This window comes from Chiloscyllium plagiosum, unplaced genomic scaffold (assembly GCF_037043375.1).
Source record: "Chiloscyllium plagiosum isolate Xiang-an unplaced genomic scaffold, Cpla_swu_hap1 HiC_scaffold_50, whole genome shotgun sequence".
NCBI lineage: Eukaryota > Metazoa > Chordata > Chondrichthyes > Orectolobiformes > Hemiscylliidae > Chiloscyllium > Chiloscyllium plagiosum.
This window is the reverse complement of record NW_028270188.1, coordinates 56,622,042-56,642,062: the sequence shown is the minus strand read 5'-3', so window position 1 is coordinate 56,642,062 and position 20,021 is coordinate 56,622,042. Positions and strand designations below refer to the sequence as shown.

At 55.3% G+C, this 20,021-nt stretch overlaps 1 protein-coding gene across 1 annotated transcript in view; it reads right to left on the bottom strand.

Moving 5' to 3' along the window:
* LOC122548209 (RNA-binding protein MEX3B-like) overlaps positions 1-18,346 on the bottom strand; it is a 29,637-nt gene extending 11,291 nt beyond the window's left edge. Inside the window, exon 1 of the mRNA XM_087985127.1 lies at positions 17,950-18,346. Within this exon, the coding sequence (XP_087841253.1) occupies positions 17,950-18,337 (388 nt within the window). The 5' untranslated portion in view covers positions 18,338-18,346. The remainder of the gene's footprint in view (positions 1-17,949) is intronic.
* Between the last annotated feature and the right edge of the window lie 1,675 nt (positions 18,347-20,021).

The following is a 20,021-nucleotide window of genomic DNA, read 5'->3' as shown; positions in this document are numbered from 1 at the left end:
TTCCGGGGAAGGGTCACCGGACCAGAATCGCTAACTGGGATTTCTTTTCACAGATGCTGCCAGACCTGTAGAGCCTTTTGAGCAACTCGTGTTTCTGTTTGTGATTTCCAGCCTCCGCAGTCCCGAGGGTCCTGGAGAGGTCCGGCACAGAAACAGACCCTTCGGTCCAACCCGTCCATGCTGTCCCAGATATCCCAACCCAATCTAGTCCCATTTGCCAGCACTTGGCCCATATCCCTCCAATTCATATACCCATCCTGATGCCTTTTAAATGTTGTCATTGTACCAGCCTCCACCACTTCCCCTGGCAGCTCATTCCATACGCGTACCACCCTCTGTGTGAAAAAGATGTCCCTTAGGTCCCTTTTATATCTTTCCCCTCTCACCCTAACCCTATGCCCCTCTAGTTCTGGACTCCCCGACCCCAGGGAAAAGACCTTGTCTATTTACCCTATCCATGCCCCTCATGATTTTATAAAGCTCTGTAAGGTCACCCCTCAGCCTCCGACGCTCCAGGGAAAACAGCCCCAGCCTGTTCAGCCTCTCCCTGTAGTTCAAACCCTCCAACCCTGGCAACATCCTTGTAAATCTTTTCTGATCCCTTTCAAGTTTCACAACATCTTTCCGATAGGAAGGAGACCAGAATTGCACACAATATTCCAACAGTGGCCTAACCAATGTCCTGTACAGTCACAACATGACGTCCCAACTCCTGTACTCAATACTCTGACCAATAAAGGAACGCATACCAAATGCCTTCTTCACTATCCTATCTACCTGCAACTCTACTTTCAAGGAGCTATGGACATGCACTCCAAGGTCTTTTTGTTCAGCAACACTCTCCAGGACCTTACCATGAAGTGTATAAGTCCTGCTAAGGTTTGCTTTCCCAAATGCAGCACCTCGCATTTATCTAAATTAAACTCCATCTGCCACTTCTCAGCCCATTGGCCCATCTGGTCCAGATTCTGTTGTAATCTGAGGTAACCCTCTTCGCTGTCCACTACACTGACAATTTTGGTGTCACCTGCAAACTTACTAACTAGTCTTTCAGTTGTTTATTTACCACCAAGCCTGCACAACCCTGGGCACTACAGGACAATTTAGCATGGCCAATCCACCCTAACCTGCACATCCCTGGGCACTATGGGACAATTTAGCATGGCCAATCCACCCTAACCTGCACATCCCTGGGCACTATGGGACAATTTAGCACGGCAAATCCACCCTAATCTGCACATCCCTGGGCACTATGGGACAATTTAGCATGGCCAATCCACCCTAACCTGCACATCCCTGGGCACTATGGGACAATTTAGCATGGCCAATCCACTCTAACCTGCACATCCCTGGGCACTATGGGACAATTTAGCACGGCAAATCCACCCTAATCTGCACATCCCTGGGCACTATGGGACAATTTAGCATGGCCAATCCACCCTAATCTGCATGCTTTCAGAGTGTGTGAGGAAACTGGAGCACCCGGAGAAACCCACACAGACCTTCAATATAATCAGCCCTCTCTCAGCCCATTCTGATGAAGGGCTTTTGCCCGAAACGTTGATTTTCCTGCTCCTCGGATGCTGCCTGACCCTGCTGTGCTTTTCCAGCACCACTCTGATCTCGACACTGATCTCCAGCATCTGCAGTGCTCACTTTCGCCTCCCCATACCTGTCCAAATGTCTTTTGAATGGTGTAATTGTACCAGTCTCCACTACAATCTCTGGCAACTCAGCTGGCAGCCTTTGTGTGGAGCCGCAGGAGCTGGGTGAAGATACTAAACAAGTATTTTGCATCTTTGTTTCCTGTGAAAGATATAGAATGCAGGGAAATAGATGGTGACATCGTGAAAGTGCTGGACGTCTTGAAACGCATAAAAGTGAATAAATCCCAGGACCTGATCAGGTGTACCCTAGAACTCTGTGGGAAGCTAGGGAAGTGATTGCCTCTTGCTGAGATATTTTTACATTAGTTCGCAGGTCGGCGCAACATCAAGGGCCGAAGGGTCTGTCCTGCACTGTATTGTTCTATGTTCATCCCAGGGATGAGCCAACTAGTCACATTTACCAGCTCTTGGCCCATATCCCTCCAAACCCTCCCTATTCATGTCCCCATGCAGCTGCTTTTTAAATGCTGTCATTGTACCAGCCTCCTCCACTTCCTCTGGCAGCTCATCCCATACTCGCACCACCCTGTGTGTGAAAAGGTTGCCCCTCTCTTTCCCCTCTCACCCTAAACCTATGTCCCTTTAGTTCTGGACTCCCCCACCCCAGGGAAAAGACCTTGTCTATTCACCCTATCCATGCCCCCTCATGATTTTGTAAACCTCTATAAGGCCAGCCCTTAGTGCCCAACGGCCCAGGGAAAATAAAACGCCCCCAGAGTATCCAGCCTCTTCTAAGTCAAACGTGGAGAGCTGCAGCGATGGAGTGTGACAAGCTGGGGCTTGTCTCTCTCAGAGCAGAGCAGGGGTAAGTGATTGCGATGTATTAAATGACGAGGGGCATCGTGAGGGGACATGGGAAGGAACTTTTCCCCCTTCAAAGTGCAGGGAGTGCAGATTGAAGGGAAGGGGCAGGAGGTTTCGAGGGGAGGGGAGGGTAGACTGTGTCGCCCAGAGGGCGTTCGGGAGTCTGGAACTTGCTGGCCCTGATGGTGGGAGAGGCAGAAAGCCCACCTCTCGTCACATGGAGGGAGGGTTCAGACAGGCGATGCCTAGTGCTGGGAAACGTGGCCAGTTACAACATAGAACAGTACAACACAGTACAGGCCCTTCGGCCCACAATGCTGTGCCAAGCATTTAGCTTAATCTAACATCAACCTGACCTGCACACCCCTCAATCTACTGCCGTCCATGTGCTTGTCCAGCAGTCACTTAAATGTCCCTAATGTATCCTAGTCTACTCCCACTGCTGACAGTGCATTCCATGCACCCACCACTCTCTGTGTAACGAACCTAACCCTATACCTTCCTCCAGCCACCTTCAAATCATGACCCCTCCATGACAGCCATTTCTGTCGGGGAAGGGTCTCTGTCTATCTACACCTCTCACTACCTCGTATTCTGATGTTTGTGTCAAACTTACTGACCAATCCAGCCAATTCTTCATCTGTAATAACTGCAAAGAGCACAGGTCCCAGAACAGATCCCTGCAGGACACCACTGGTCACCAACCTCCAGGATGGAACACTTTCCATCCACTACCAGTCGCTGGCATCTTTCGGCCAGCCAATTCCATATCCAGCCAGCCAGATTTCCCTGTATCCCACCCCCCCCCCTCTAACTTTCTGAATGAGCCTGCCACGGGGAACCGTAAGTGGCTGTCCTTGACCAGTATGGAGGTGTGGGCCGAAGGGCTTCTCCCCATGTTGTACACTGTCTGCAGCAACACATCCAGTCCTGCTGGATCAGGAATGGGAGATCCGAAGGGGCAGGTGGACTCGGATCAGGATTTGAGGAGGGAGAGTACCCCCAGGGTTACGGGGCAGCGGAGTGACACTGAGCGAGTGCCCTGCTCCGATAGCCATCAGTAACAGGACAGGACGAGCAGCCTCAGTCTCTGAACGGTTCTGTCAATGTCACAGGATCAGTTGACAGAGAGTTTGTGGAATGTAGTCTTTTAGTCATTTGGCACGTCACCTTCCACAAAAATAAAGACACAAATCCTATGCAACAATCTGGAACTGGGCAGGTCCAGTGGTTAGCACTGCTGCCTCACGGCGCCAGGGACTCTGGTTCGATTCCAGCCTCAGGGCGACAGTCTGCTTGGAGTTTGCACATTCTCCCCCGGTGTCTGCGTGGGTTTCCTCCGGGTGCTACGGTTTCCTCCCCCAGTCCAAAGATGTGGAGGTTAGGGTGGATTGGCCATGGGAAATGCAGGATTACAGGGATAGGGAGGGGGCTCGCGGATGTAGGAGGTGAATGAGATAGGGAGGGGGTGTTGGAGCCCAGAGGAGGTGACAGAGATAGGGAGGGGGCTCGCGGATGTAGGAGGTGACAGAGATAGGGAGGGGGTCGAGGGGGTGACAGAGATAGGGAGGGGGTGACAGAGATAGGGAGGGGGTGGAGGGGGTGACAGAGATAGGGAGGGACAGGGTGCTACAACAGGGATGAAAGACAAGGAATGAACCTAATGGGTGTTTATGTCCCGAATGCAGCAGGGTTCTCAGTGGGGATTTCGACACCAAACAAGCTGCAGCCTCCAGGGTCCTGAACGGAATGGAAATACGCAGCAGCCTGGGTCAATGCAGACGTCTGCACTCACTCCCCAGCCATTACCCCACCCCCTAGGGAGGAGCTGCGACTGTAAAAACACCGACGACAAAGAGTTAACACCAACAGGGCCACAGCAAGGGAGGAGCCTGACCGGGCCACTGCAGGAAAGTGTAATGTTGAATGTCGGGCACAAAAATCAGGAAACACACCTATGGACAGACCAATGCAGCCTTAAACTGTACACTGTAGTAGTAGGGGCAGGTCTGTCCCTGTATAACACTGGGGTACAGTACTGGTGGGGACGGGTCTGTCCCTGTATAACACTGGGGCACAGTACTGGTGGGGACGGGTCTGTCCCTGTATAACACTGGGGTACAGTACTGGTGGGGACGGGTCTGTCCCTGTATAACACTGGGGTACAGTACTGGTGGGGTCGGGTCTGTCGCTGTATAACACTGGGGTACAGCACTTGTGGGGACGGGTCTGTCGCTGTATAACACTGGGGTACAGCACTTGTGGGGACGGGTCTGTCCCTCTATAACACTGGGGTACAGTACTGGTGGGGACGGGTCTGTCCCTGTATAACACTGGGGTACAGTACTGGTGGGGACGGGTCTGTCCCTGTGTAACACTGGGGTACAGTACCGGTGGGGACGGGTCTGTCACTGTATAGCACTGGGGTACAGTACTGGTGGGGACGGGTCTGTCACTGTATAACACTGGGGTACAGTACTGGTGGGGAGGGGTCTGTCCCTGTGTAACACTGGGTTACAGTACTGGTGGGGACGGGTCTGTCCCTGTGTAACACTGGGGTACAGTACTGGTGGGGACGGGTCTGTCCCTGTATAACACTGGGGTACAGTACTGGTGGGGACGGGTCTGTCCCTGTATAACACTGGGGTACAGTACTGGTGGGGACGGGCCTGTCCCTGTATAACACTGGGGTACAGTACTGGTGGGGACGGGTCTGTCTCTGTATAACACTGGGGTACAGTACTGGTGGGGACAGGTCTGTCCCTGTATAACACTGGGGTACAGTACTGGTGGGGACGGGTCTGTCACTGTATAACACTGGGGTACAGTACTGGTGGGGACGGGTCTGTCCCTGTATAACACTGGGGTACAGTACTGGTGGGGACAGGTCTGTCCCTGTATAACACTGGGGTACAGTACTGGTGGGGACGGGTCTGTCCCTGTATAACACTGGGGTACAGTACTGGTGGGGATGGGTCTGTCCCTGTGTAACACTGGGGTACAGTACTGGTGGGGACGGGTCTGTCCCTGTATAACACTGGTGTACAGTACTGGTGGGGACGGGTCTGTCCCTGTATAACACTGGGGTACAGTACTGGTGGGGACCGGTCTGTCCCTGTATAACACTGTGTACAGTACTGGTGGGGACGGGTCTGTCCCTGTATAACACTGGGGTACAGTACTGGTGGGGACGGGTCTGTCCCTGTGTAACACTGGGGTACAGTACTGGTGGGGACGGGTCTGTCCCTGTATAACACTGGGGTACAGTACTGGTGGGGACCGGTCTGTCCCTGTATAACACTGGGGTACAGTACTGGTGGGGACGGGTCTGTCCCTGTATAACACTGGGGTACAGTACTGGTGCGGACGGGTCTGTCCCTGTATAACACTGGGGTACAGTACTGGTGGGGACAGGTCTGTCCCTGTGTAACACTGGGGTACAGTACTGGTGCGGACAGGTCTGTCCCTGTATAACACTGGGGTACAGTACTGGTGGGGACGGGTCTGTCTCTGTATCACACTGGGGTACAGTACTGGTGGGGACGGGTCTGTCACTGTATAACACTGGGGTACAGTACTGGTGGGGACAGGTCTGTCCCTGTATAACACTGGGGTACAGTACTGGTGGGGACGGGTCTGTCCCTGTATAACACTGGGGTACAGTACTGGTGGGGACGGGTCTGTCCCTGTATAACACTGGGGTTCAGTACTGGTGGGGACAGGTCTGTCCCTGTATAACACTGGGGTACAGTACTGGTGGGGACGGGACTGTCACTGTATAACACTGGGGTACAGTACTGGTGGGGACGGGTCTGTCGCTGTGTAACACTGGGGTACAGTACTGGTGGGGACGGGTCTGTCCCTGTATAACACTGGGGTACAGTACTGGTGGGGACGGGTCTGTCTCTGTATAACACTGGGGTACAGTACTGGTGGGGACGGGTCTGTCCCTGTATAACACTGGGGTACAGTACTGGTGGGGACGGGTCTGTCCCTGTATAACACTGGGGTACAGTACTGGTGGGGACGGGTCTGTCCCTGTATAACACTGGGGTACAGTACTGGTGGGGACGGGTCTGTCCCTGTATAACACTGGGGTACAGTACTGGTGGGGACGGGTCTGTCCCTGTATAACACTGGGGTACAGTACTGGTGGGGACGGGTCTGTCCCTGTATAACACTGGGGTATAGTACTGGTGGGGACGGGTCTGTCCCTGTATAACACTGGGGTACAGTACTGGTGGGGACGGGTCTGTCCCTGTATAACACTGGGGTACAGTACTGGTGGGGACGGGTCTGTCCCTGTATAACACTGGGGTACAGTACTGGTGGGGACGGGTCTGTCACTGTATAACACTGGGGTACAGTACTGGTGGGGACGGGTCTGTCACTGTATAACACTGGGGTACAGTACTGGTGGGGATGGGTCTGTCCCTGTATAACACTGGGGTACAGTACTGGTGGGGACGGGTCTGTCCCTGTATAACACTGGGGTACAGTACTGGTGGGGACGGGTCTGTCCCTGTATAACACTGGGGTACAGTACTGGTGGGGACGGGTCTGTCCCTGTATAACACTGGGGTACAGTACTGGTGGGGACGGGTCTGTCCCTGTATAACACTGGGGTACAGTACTGGTGGGGACGGGTCTGTCCCTGTATAACACTGGGGTACAGTACTGGTGGGGACGGGTCTGTCCCTGTATAACACTGGGGTACAGTACAGGTGGGGACGGGTCTGTCCCTGTATAACACTGGGGTACAGTAATGGTGGGGACGGGTCTGTCCCTGTATAACACTGGGGTACATTACTGGTGGGGACGGGTCTGTCCCTGTATAACACTGGGGTACAGTATAGGTGGGGACGGGTCTGTCCCTGTATAACACTGGGGTACAGTACTGGTGGGGACGGGTCTGTCCCTGTATAACACTGGGGTACAGTACTGGTGGGGACGGGTCTGTCCCTGTATAACACTGGGGTACAGTACTGGTGGGGACGGGTCTGTCCCTGTATAACACTGGGGTACAGTACTGGTGGGGACGGGTCTGTCCCTGTATAACACTGGGGTACAGTACTGGTGGGGATGGGTCTGTCCCTGTATAACACTGGGGTACAGTACTGGTGGGGACGGGTCTGTCCCTGTGTAACACTGGGGTACAGTACTGGTGGGGACGGGTCTGTCACTGTATAACACTGGGGTACAGTACTGGTGGGGACGGGTCTGTCACTGTATAACACTGGGGTACAGTACTGGTGGGGACGGGTCTGTCCCTGTATAACACTGGGGTACAGTACTGGTGGGGACGGGTCTGTCCCTGTATAACACTGGGGTACAGTACTGGTGGGGACGGGTCTGTCCCTGTATAACACTGGGGTACAGTACTGGTGGGGACGGGTCTGTCCCTGTATAACACTGGGGTACAGTACTGGTGGGGACGGGTCTGTCCCTGTATAACACTGGGGTACAGTACTGGTGGGGACGGGTCTGTCCCTGTATAACACTGGGGTACAGTACTGGTGGGGACGGGTCTGTCCCTGTATAACACTGGGGTACAGTACTGGTGGGGACGGGTCTGTCCCTGTATAACACTGGGGTACAGTACTGCTATATGTTCCCAGATAGACAGAGCTGGGAACTGAGCATAAATGAGACAAGGGACAGAGAGGGTGAGGGTTCTTGAAGCAATAGATACAAAACCGTTTCCTCGCTCAATGCTGAATTGTAAACATTTGAAACAGCAAAGCTGCTCTCGCTGATGAGAAATTTGTTGCGGTCCTGGCTGCAATATTTTTCCAGCACTGTCAGGTTTCGAAAACGCAAACGCAGAACTGTTCAAGGGAAAGCGCCCTGTTGGAGAAATCCAATTGAGTTCTTCGCTGTCTTGTTGACCATGAAGCGGTGGATGATGTGTATATGGACTTCTGAAAGGGGATGTGGCCACTCCTCCTTGTTAACTCGCCAACAGCTGATGGGAGTGTAGGTACGGCGCATCCAATCTCAGCCAGGGGATGGGAGTTATACTGAACGTTGGATTTTCATATCTGAGGCAGGTCTACAGACATGGCCCTTAGGAACGTGATGAGAGCCAGTTCATGACCGGGACATGGCTGCATGTGGTATTATTTCGACATTTGCTGGTGGTAAGTTTACAAAATGCAAGATGGCAGAGAAGTGCTCCTGCAGCGCCGATTTCTCAAGTCCAACTGGGCTCGGGCCCACATCCGACGACTGAGTCATATATAAACTGAAACCACCCTGCATTTGCTGAAAGCTACACATAATCACACTCTCAAAAAGAACAGAGACCACTCATTCGAAAGTCATTCTGTGATGCACTTTCCCTAGCAACTCCTTGATCATACAGTCATAGAGATGTACAGCACGGAAACAGACCCTTCGCTCCAACCCGTCCATGCCAACCAGACTAATCTAGTCCCACCTGCCAGCACTTGGCCCATATCCCTCCAAACCCTTCCTATTCATATACCCATCCAGATACATTTTAAATGTTGTCACTGTCCCAGCCTCCAACACTTCCTCTGGCAGCTCATTCCATACACGTACCACCCTCTGTGTGAAAGAGTTACCCCTTGGGTCCCTTTTGTATCCTTCCCCTCTCACCCTAAACCTATGCCCCTCTAGTTCTGGACTCCCCCACCCCGGGGAAAAGACTTTGTCTATTTACCCTATCAATGCCCCTCATGATTTTATAAACCTCTATAAGGTCACCCCTCAGCCTCCGATGCTCCAGGGAAAACAGCCCCAGCCTGTTCAGCCTCTCCCTGTAGCTCAAATCCTCCAACCCTGGCAACATCCTTGTAAATCTTTTCTGAACTCTTCCAAGTTTCACAACATAATTCCTATGGAATGGAGACCAGAATTGCACCCGATACTCAAAAAGCGGCCTAACCAATGTCCTGTACAGCCGCAACATGACCTCCCAACTCCTGTACTCAATGCTCTGACCAATAAAGGAAAGCATACCAAACGCCGCCTTCACTATCCTATCGACCTGCGACTCCACGGCCAGTTCCCAATTAAACAAAACCTCCAAGGTTAAACTGCTCCCTGGTCCATGAGGGGAAAGTGAGGGACTGCAGAGATGCAGAGAGTGAAACTGTGTGGTGCTGGAAAAGCACAGCACGTCAGGCAGCATCCAAGGAACAGAAGAGTCGATGTTTCGGGCATGAGGCATTATGGCATTGACAATGAGGCCTACAAACCAGCATTTACTGGAGAACAATCAATCCGAACCCTCTGCTCCTGCGGTGTCCATCGTTGAGACCTTTGGGATTTGGCATTCATGTGCACCCTTCCACAACCAACAGAAACTCACATGCGCCTTCACAAACATCATCTACTGTTTCCGTTGCACCCGATCTGGTCTCCTCTACATCGGGGAGACAGGACGCCAACTTGCGGATCGTTTCAGAGAACATCTGGACACCCAGCAACCCCACTGCCCTGTGGGGGCACTTCAACTCCCCCTCCCACTCCACCAAGGACATGCAGGTCCTGGGCCTCCTCCATCGCCAAACCCTTTACCACCTGGAGGAAGAACCTCATCTTCCGCCTTGGGACCTTGCAACCACACGGGATCAATGCGGATTTCACCAGTTTCCCCATTTCCCGACATTACCTCAGTCCCAAGTCTCCACCGCAAACCAGACTTGTCTGTCGTCTTTCCCTTCCCTCCCCTCCGACCTATAACCTTCGCCCCCCCCCATCTTCATCTGCCTATCGCATTCCCAGCTCCCTTCCCCCATCAGCCCCACCCATCCACTCCCATTTATCTCTCAGCCACCCCCCCCCCCCCCCCCCCCCCCATCTGCAAGCCTCATTCCTGATGAAGGGCTTATGCCCGAAACGTTGATTCGCCTGCTCCTCGAAAGCTGCAGTGCTTTTCCAGTTCCACTCTCTCGATTCTTGCCCCGAGGAGTGGAAGACAAAAGAAGCAGACTTCAGGAGGACACAAACTGGGCGCAGTGCCACAGTCCAATCTGTGGCGGGTCTGTCAGATACAGAGGAGAGTGGCACGATATTTATTGGTGGGAGAAAGGACAACGAAAGCCACGTGGTGGCTTTCAACAGCTAGTCAGAACCAAGTCGGGTTGGGGCAGGGTGTTTCCGGGGATCGGGGGCTGCGTGGGAGCAGTTCGGATCAGGGTCCTGGGAGTAGGGAAGGTTAAAGGATAGATCGAGGTGAGATGGTCCAAACTGTGAACAGAGGGGAGGCATCACTTGAGGAAACTGTTCCCACCGGCAGGAGAATCAGTCACCGGAGTCGGGGGTGGGGGGGAGCTCAGAATCGTAACCATGCACATTCAGGCCATTCAGCCCAGGCGTGCCTGCACTGATTCTATCACCTCGTGCTGATTTCCAGCAGTCCCACCCCTCCCCAACCTGCACACGGCATTTCCATCCAAATTAGCATCCTTTGGAATGGCACGGATCGAAGGGGATCTGGAAAAGAACCGGGGGGGAGGGGGGGGGATTGAGAATTTCAAATGCGGACAGGGCGCTGGGTCAACCACGGGGAGGGAGCTGCGATCGGAAAGCACGCAGGTCGACAGGGAAAAGACTTCGATCCGAGCAAGATTGGAATCAGGAATGCAACGATTCCACATTCCTCCTAACAATTCGGACAGGAGGAGGAGAACCAGGGTTTGGGGGAGGGGGGGGGGGGATGCAGGGTCTGGGTGACAGAAAGCACACTTCCTCAGGCAAGGGCCTGGTCAGCTCAGCTGGTGGCCCGCAGCCAAAAGGAATCTGATCAGGCCCAGCCCTAACCACCCCCCCTCCAACACCACCACCGCTGCTGCTTTTCCCGTGGCAGCACCACAGCCAACCAGAGTCGGCTTGCCACACAATCAGCACCCTTTTCTCTGTGGGCTGGACATTGTCCAGCCCGTCAGGATTTTGGCACTCTTGCCATTGTCCTGATGAGACCCAGGCAGAAAGACACAGATCTGGCAAGTCTGGCTCTCTGCCAGGGTTCAGGCAGAGTGTAATCCAGTAACCACCACCTAAGCCCACTGGCTCTGACTATTCCCAGGGTCAGCAACGTGCCTCCTGAAGACCCAGGGCTAATGAGTCCACCTCCAAGTGGATGTTCTTAAACATATATATAGACAAATGAGACATTGGGTGGCATGGTGACTCAGTGGTTAGCACCGCCTCACAGCACCAGGGACCCAGGCAACTGTGTGTCTCCGTGTGTGTGTGTCTCTCTCTCTCTCTCTCTCTCTCCATGCTAAATCGTCCCATAGTGCCCAGGGATGTGCAGGCTAGGTGGGTTAGCCATGGGAAATTCAGGGTGACAGGGATAGGGTAGGGAGTTGGGTCTGGGTGGGATGCTCTTTCGAGGGTGATAGAGTCATAGAGATGTACAGCATAGAAACAGACCCTTCCGTCCAACTCGTTCATGCCGACCAGATATCCTAAATCCTAAACGGATCTCATCCCATTTGCCAGCACTTGGCCCATATCCCTCCAAACCCTTCCTATTCATATACCCATCCAGATGCCTTTTAAATGTTGTCACTGTCCCAGCCTCCACCACTTCCTGTGGCAGCTCATTCCATACACGCACCACCCTCTGTGTGAAAGAGTTGCCCCTTAGATCTCTTTAATATCTTTAATAGACTTTGTCTATTTACCCTATCCATGCCCCTCATGATTTTATAAACCTCTGTATGGTCAACCCTCAGCCTCCGACACTCCAGGGAAAACAGCCCCAGCCTGTGTGGTGTGGACTCAATGGGGTAGGGATTCCGCAATTCTCTGCAGCATGGCTGAAATGAGTGGCCATTCTAGTCTGACAGCTTCTCCCAGACCTGCAACATTAACACACCTCTCACAGATGCTGCCTGAGCTGCTCAGTATTGCCAGCACTTAAAGATTTCATTTTCAATTTCCACCTTCCACAGGTTTCTCCTCCCCCACCACCACCCAAGTGTTAACGCTCTTAAAGGGACAGTCACGCAGATGGGCTGAACAAGCTTCTGAGGATGGGACAGCAACACTGTACAGGGCCAGCTCATAGATGGGCAGTCTAGGACAATGAATAATATACAGAGAGCTTTATTCTGTATCTAACCCCGAAGGGAACAGTGTAGAGGGTGTTTTACTCTGTATCTAACCCCGTGCTGTCCCTGTCCTGGGAATGTTTGATGGGGACAGTGTTGAGGGAGCTTTACTCTGTATCTAACCCCGCGCTGTCCCTGTCCTAGGAGTGTTTGATGGGGACAGTGTTGAGGGAGCTTTACTCTGTATCTAACCCTGCACTGTCCCTGTCCTAGGAGTGTTTGATGGGGACAGTGTTGAGGGAGCTTTACTCTGTATCTAACCCTGCACTGTCCCTGTCCTGGGAGTGTTTGATGGGCACAATCAGGTGGAAAATTGCAAAGTTACCTACACAAAATGTTCAGAACACATATTAAAATGAACAGAGTGAAGACGTGGGAACAAAACGTGACGATATTGCAGTCTCAGAGCGCGGATTGAATGACAGCAGGCACTGAAGAGAAGGGAAATGTTCCAACAAGGGAACTTACTAGTTACAGCAACTTCAAGAACAGCGTGAATGTGTGGCAGCGCTCACAAGTGTCTGGTAAATGCCCCTCAGGGGTGGGAGTTTCCAGGGAAGACTCCCATCGACGACAACGCCCACCTCCTTCTCCAGCATCAAACACACTCCATCGGCCCTCTCCAGACACCCAGTCCCAGGAACAGACAGCAGCTGAACTGACGCTGCTGGGCACGGAAATGAAATGTAATCTGAAAGGCTAGCGCGACACTGCCCTATACCGCAGGGTTTCAGCCAGACAGAGACCCGGCTCGATTCCCTCAGGGGGAGCCAGGGTCAGTAATGCCTCCTGCCCCTCAGGGAATTGTACAGTCATACAGTACGGAAACAGACCCTTTGGCCTAACTCGTCCATGCCAAAGATATCCTAACCTAATCCAGTCCCATTTGCCAGCATTTAGCCCATATCCCTCTAAACCCTTCCTATCATGTCCCCATGCAGATGCCTTTTAAATGCTGTAATTGTACCAGCCTCCATCTCTTCCTCTGGCAGCTCATCCTGTACGCACACCACCCTCTGCGTGAAAACGTTGCCCCTTAGGTCCCTCCTAAATCTTTCCCCTCTCATCTTAAACCTAGTTCACAATGATGTCTGCACTAGTGCTAGGAGACATCCTGAGGTTGAGTTTGGGCTCTTCCATCCCAGAGAAAAGACGGGATACTCACCTTATCTACGCCCCTCCTGATTTTATAAACCCCTATAAGATCATCTCCCAACCTCCTCAGCTCCAGCGAAAAATGTCCCAGCCTCTTCCTATAATCCAAACTTTCTAATCCCAGTAGATTCTGCACCCTCTGCAATTTAATAATATGTTTCCGATAGCAGAAGACCAGAACTGCATGCCATATTCCAACAGTGGCCTAACCAATGTCCTGTACAGCCACAACGTGACCTCCCAACTCCTGTATTCAATACTCTGACCAATAAAGGAAAGCATACCAAACGCCTTCTTCACTATCCTATCTACCTGCAACTCCACTGTCAAGGAGCTATGAACCTGCACTCCAAGGTCTCTTTGTTCAGCAACACTCCCCTGCCATTAAGTGTGGAAGTCCTGCCCTGATTTGCCTTACCAAAATGCAGCACCTCACATGTATCAGAATTAAACTCCATCTGCTAGTCCTTTGTTCAGTGGCCCATCTGATCAATGTATTAACCTCAGAGAGAGGGGAATGAGGGGGAGAAAAACAGTGTGCAGATTCACCACAGGAGGCTCAAAGGGTTAAACAGACTTGGCTTGTCCTCCGTGGGGGGGGGGGGGGCGGGGGGGGAATGTTGAGGGAGGGAGGAGACAGACCAGCTATGGTCTGACTGGATGGCTGGGACAGGTTTGAGGGGCTGAGCGATTCCACTCCCAGCCCCAACCACCCCTCCCCAACCCCACCCCTTGGCAACACCACAGCCAATCAGAGTCAGCTTGCCGTACAATCAGCACCCCTTTTCTCCTGGGGCTACAGATTGTTGTGACTGCCAGAGTTTTGGCACTCTTATCCTGATGGGTACAAGTATTCCAGAAGGACCGATGCTTGGAAACAGATTGCTAAAGCCCAGGTCAGTCCTGCGAACCTCACTGCCCTGGTTTCACCCCACAGTCTGGCCCCTTCCTTAGTCCACTCCCACATGGATAAGTGTATCCCAGCAGGTCCAAGGGATCCAGGGACCATCTGCGCTGGCATTCCTCTAGAGACTTAGACGTCGTCAGGATGTCTCATAGCTCTGCTCATATCTAACGGAGCACCGTTTCTGAAGGTGCAGACACACTTGGAATGGAAGGAACATGGCAGGCAATTTCCTACAAGATCTCAAAGGCAGCGAAGAGCAGGGAATGGGGGTCCAGTGGTGCTGGACGTGGGATAGATATCAGGCACATGACCAGCACTCCCTCGGTGCCACCCTTCCGACAGCACCAGCGCCCTCAGCACTGACCCTCTGACAGCGCCCGCTCCCTTGGCACCAATCCTCCGACAGCGCCGCAACCTCAGCACTGACCCTCTGACAGCGCCCGCTCCCTTGGTGCCAACCCTCCGACAGCGCCCACAACCTCAGCGCCAGCCCTCTGACAGCGCCCGCTCCCTTGGTGCCAACCCTCCAACAGTGCCCGCTCCCTCAGCACAACCCTCCGACAGCGCTCACTCCCTCGACACCGACCCATCAACAGTGCCCACTTCCTCAGCGCTGACCCTCCCTCAGTGCCAACCCAACAGCGTCCATTTCGTTAGCACTGACCCTCCGACAGTGCCCACCACCTCAGTGCTGACTCTCCCTCAGTGCTCGTTCCTCAGCGTCGACCCTCTGACAGCACCTGCTCCCTCAGCACTGACCCTCCCTCAGTGCCCACTCCCTCGGTACTGACCCACCCTCAGTGCCCACTCCCTCAGCACTGACCCTCCGACAGCGCCTGCTCCCTCAGTGCTGACCCTCCGACAGCGCCCACTCCCTCAGCGCTGACCCTCCGACAGCGCCTGCTCCCTCAGTGCTGACCCACCCTCAGTGCCCACTCCCTCAGCACTGACCCTCCGACAGCACCTGCTCCCTTGGCGCCGACCCTCCGACAGCGCCTGCTCCCTCAGTGCTGACCCTCCGACAGCGCCCACTCCCTCAGCACTGACCCTCCGACAGCGCCGCTCCCTCAGCACTGACCCTCCGACAGCGCCCGGCTCCCTCAGTGCTGACCCCTCCGACAGCGCCGCTCCCTCAGCGCTGACCCTCCGACAGCGCCGCTCCCTCAGCACTGACCCTCCGACAGCGCCGCTCCCTCAGTGCTGACCCTCCGACAGCGCCGCTCCCTCAGCACTGACCCTCCGACAGCGCCGCTCCCTCAGCACTGACCCTCCGACAGCGCCGCTCCCTCAGTGCTGACCCTCCGACAGCGCCCCGCTCCCTCAGCGCTGACCATCTGATAGTGCCCTCTCCCTCAGCGCTGACCCTTCGACAGCGCCCGCTCCCTCAGCGCCGACTCTCAAAGGATGGCAGGAAGAGTGCTGGCCTGGGTTGTGGAGCTGGAGATTCAGGAGAAAGGATTCACACCCACGATGTCCCGATCCAGGACGAGAGCGGCAGAGACCTGCTTGCACCACTGCTACACAGCGGCTGCTCCGTTTAACTACGGACCAGAAAACGTGCTGGCAAGTCCTTGTTGCGGCCTGTGCGAGACAGTCGCCTGCGTTTCTGGGTTGGACGTGAGCCTGGTCAGCCTCGAGGAGTGCACATCAATGGGGATCGATTCTGTCTGTCCTGAAGGATGGGAGCCGATGTGCCACATGGGCATTCAGGATGCCCACTGCACAGCACATACTTTTCAAAGACTTGCAGAAGACTTTTTGGTTTTGTTTGTCGATCTTGTGAAATGAAAAGGGAAATTGAGTTCCAAAGCCCCAAAGGACAAACTGCAAATGGCAGACATTAATGGGCTGGATGTTGAATTCCCTCTCTGACCGCGTGGGAGTGTCAATGTCCTCACTACTTTGTTTTGGGAAGACTAATGCCATTTACACGGGTCTCTGTCACAAACTCCACACGCTCGCTGACACATCTGTCCCTCTCGCTGCCTACTGGAAGCTTCAAGACCACAGGCTCCGATTGCAGGGAAACCAGAAACATCAGCTAATCCCCAACTCCCTTCACCCGTGTTCCTCCAGCCCCTACACCCCCTCCCTATCTCTGTCACCCCCTCCAGCCCCCTACACCCCCTCCCTATCTCTGTCACCCCCTCCAGCCCCTACACTCCCTCCCTATCTCTGTCACCCCCCTCCAGCCCCTACACCCCCTCCCTATCTCTGTCACCCCCCTCCAGCCCCTACACCCCCTCCCTATCTCTGTCACCCCCTCCAGCCCCTACACCCCCTCCCTATCGCTGTCACCCCCTCCAGCCCCTACACCCCCTCCCTATCGCTGTCACCCCCTCCAGCCCCTACACCCCCTCCCTATCTCTGTCACCTCCTCCAGCCCCCTACATCCCCTCCCTATCTGTCACCCCCTACAGCCCCTACACCCCCTCCCTATCTCTGTCACCCCCTCCAGTCCCCTACATCCCCTCCCTATCTCTGTCACCTCCTCCAGCCCCTACGCCCCCTCCCTATCTCTGTCACTCTCTCCAGCCCCTACACCCCCTCCCTATTTCTGTCACCCCCTCCAGCCCTCTCCACCCCCTCCCTATCTCTGTCACCCCCTCCAGCCCTCCCTATCTGTCACCCTCTCCACACCCTCCCTATCTGTGTCACGCCCTCCAGCACCCTATACCCCCTCCCTATCTCTGTCACCTCCTCCACCCCCTCCCTACCTCTGTCACCTCCTCACAGGAAGTTGGAATTCCTTCCCTAACCCTCTCCCATCTCCCCGTCTCTCTTTAGCCCACAAGGCACATGAGCAGAAGTTAGGCCATTCAGCCCATCAGGTCTACCCTGACGCGTATCACAGCTGATAGGTTTTTTCAACTCCTTCCTCCCTGTGCCTTTTGATCCCTTTGATACTCAAGGACCTATCTATCTCCATCTTCAATGCGCACGATGACCCCATCTCCACAGCCCTCTCAATTCCGCAGACCCTCCACCCCCCCCGGCTGAAGAGGCTTCCAGCCCCATCTCCATTCTCTTCCCTTCACTCTCAAGGCTTTGCCCCTAGTCTCTCCTGCCGAAGGGAACGCCTTGCCAGCATCCTCTCTGCCTGGGCTCCCTCCTTCCGCCATCGTCGAGTGGGCATCCCTCCTGACGGAGCCGGTCAGGTGTTGGGGTTGGGGGTGAGCGTGGCATTCAATTCGGCCACCTCCCCCCTCGAAGGCGGAATGATGCCATGATAAAGGAGGCGCTGGCGAGGGTGTTTCGCTCTCCACCCCCCCCCACCGATTCACAATGTCCTCCGATCCCGCCCACCCCAACTCCGACACCCGCTCACCTTGCCGGCCCACGATCTCGGCCACGTGCTCCGAACTCGGCACTGGCACGCACTCCGTGGTGTTGCAGCCCCTCTTTTTGGCTTCGCCGCCCTCGTACAGCGCGGCCAGGTAGCTCTCCCGGTGGGGGTGGTGCTGGTGGTGATGGTGTTGGCCGATGGCGGCGTTGTTGCTGTTGTTGCTGTTCTCCTCCTCCTCCTCCTCGCCGTCGGCCAACGGCTCCCGCTGCTCCTGCTCCTCGCCCAGCCCCAGCATGGAGAGCTGGTCCAGCGCCAACTGTAGTGCCCGCTGCTCGTCCTCCAGCATCCTGCCCATCCCCAGGCCCATCTCCATCTCCACCACCAGCTCCAACGTGCTGCTCTGCTCCATCAACAACTCTGAACTAGGCATGGCTCAGAGAGAGAGAGAGACAGACAGACAGAGAGGTTGAAGAAATGGGGTCCTCAGCTACCCACTCCACTATCCCACCTCCCCCCCCCCACACCCACTCTTTTGTCCTTTCTGTTCCTCCTTGAGTGGAGGGGGCTAGACGGGAGGGTAGAGTGTGTGTGGAGGGGAGGGGGGCTGACCCCCCCCCCAGCACCTCTGCTGCACTCTCCCTCCTCTTCCTCCCCCCCTCCCCCTGGAAATGATGAGGTGGAGAAGGGGGGGGGGTCGAGGGTGAAACCCGCAGAGGAGAAAGGAGGCAACTGCGCAGGAGAGAGAGGCAAGGAGTGAGTGGGAGTCGAACACCCGTGGGAGGAAGGGGTGATAGGGCAGGGAGGGGAGGAATGAGATGGGAAGGAGAGGTGAGGTGAATGCACAGAGACGGATGGCGAGTGACGGAGGTGGGGAGCGAGGGCAGAGGAGGGGATGAGGGAACGAGGAGATGAAGGGGATGGGAGGATGGAGGAGCAATGGGACAGGGAAGACCAGGATAGGGGGGAGGGGATGAAATGGGATGGAAGGAGTGAGGAAGGGGGTGTGGGGAGATGTGCAGATGAAAGGGGGGAATGGAGGGGAGGGGAGGGGGTGAGGATGGAGGGATGAGGGGAAGGGGAGGATGGAGGGAGGGAAAGAAGGGATGAGGGGATGGGGATGGAGGGATGAGGGGTGAGAATTTGGAGGGCAGAGGGGGAAGGAGGGGATGGAGGGATGAGGGGATGGAGGGATGAGGGGATGGAGGGATGAGGGGATGGAGGGATGAGGGGATGGAGGGATGAGGGGATGGAGGGATGAGGGGATGGAGGGATGAGGGGAGGGGATGGATGGGAGGGGATGGAGGGGAGGGGAGGGGATGGATGGGAGGGGATGGAGGGGAGGGGAGGGGATGGAGGGGAGGGGAGGGGATGGAGGGGAGGGGGTGGAGGGATGAGGGGATGGAGGGATGAGGGGATGGAGGGATGAGGGGATGGAGGGATGAGGGGATGGAGGGATGAGGGGAGGAGGAGGATAGTCCGGAAACAAAGGGAGCGGGGGGATGGAGCCCGGGCTGTATCCCTGGCCTTTCCTCAGGGAGTGAGCCCGGGGGCCGGGCTGTGTGTGAGGGAGGGAGGGAGGGGATGGGGCTGAGGGGGTGGGGGGATATCCTAACCCCAGGCCCCCCTCTCTGTCTCTCTGTGTGTCTGTCTGTCCGTCCGGCCCTCCCTTGCTTCCTTCACTAAACTCTTTTGTTTTAAACCCCCTCTCCCTCTCCCTCTCCCTCTCGCTGCTGCACCAGCTGACCCGGGGAGAGAGAGAGAGAGGGAGGGAGGGAGACACACACACACACAAGACAAACCCCCTCCCGTCAGCCAGGAGCCGCGCCGCGCCGCCTGCCGGGAGTTGGAGTCCGCGCCGCCTCCGCCCCCTCGCCGACTCCCAGCCTACCGCCCACCAGCTCTGGACTACAACCCTGCCCGGCATGCCCCGCGCCCCCGCCAGCAGCGCGACGCCGCGCCCGCCGGGATTTGTAGGCACAGACTGGGCCCCCGCCCCCCTCCCACCCGCATCGGACTACAACTCCCAGCCCGCCCCGCGGCACAGCTCTCCTTTGTTCCACTGAATGGGAGCTGTCTCTCTGTCTCTTTCTTTCACACATTCCCTCTCTCCCTTC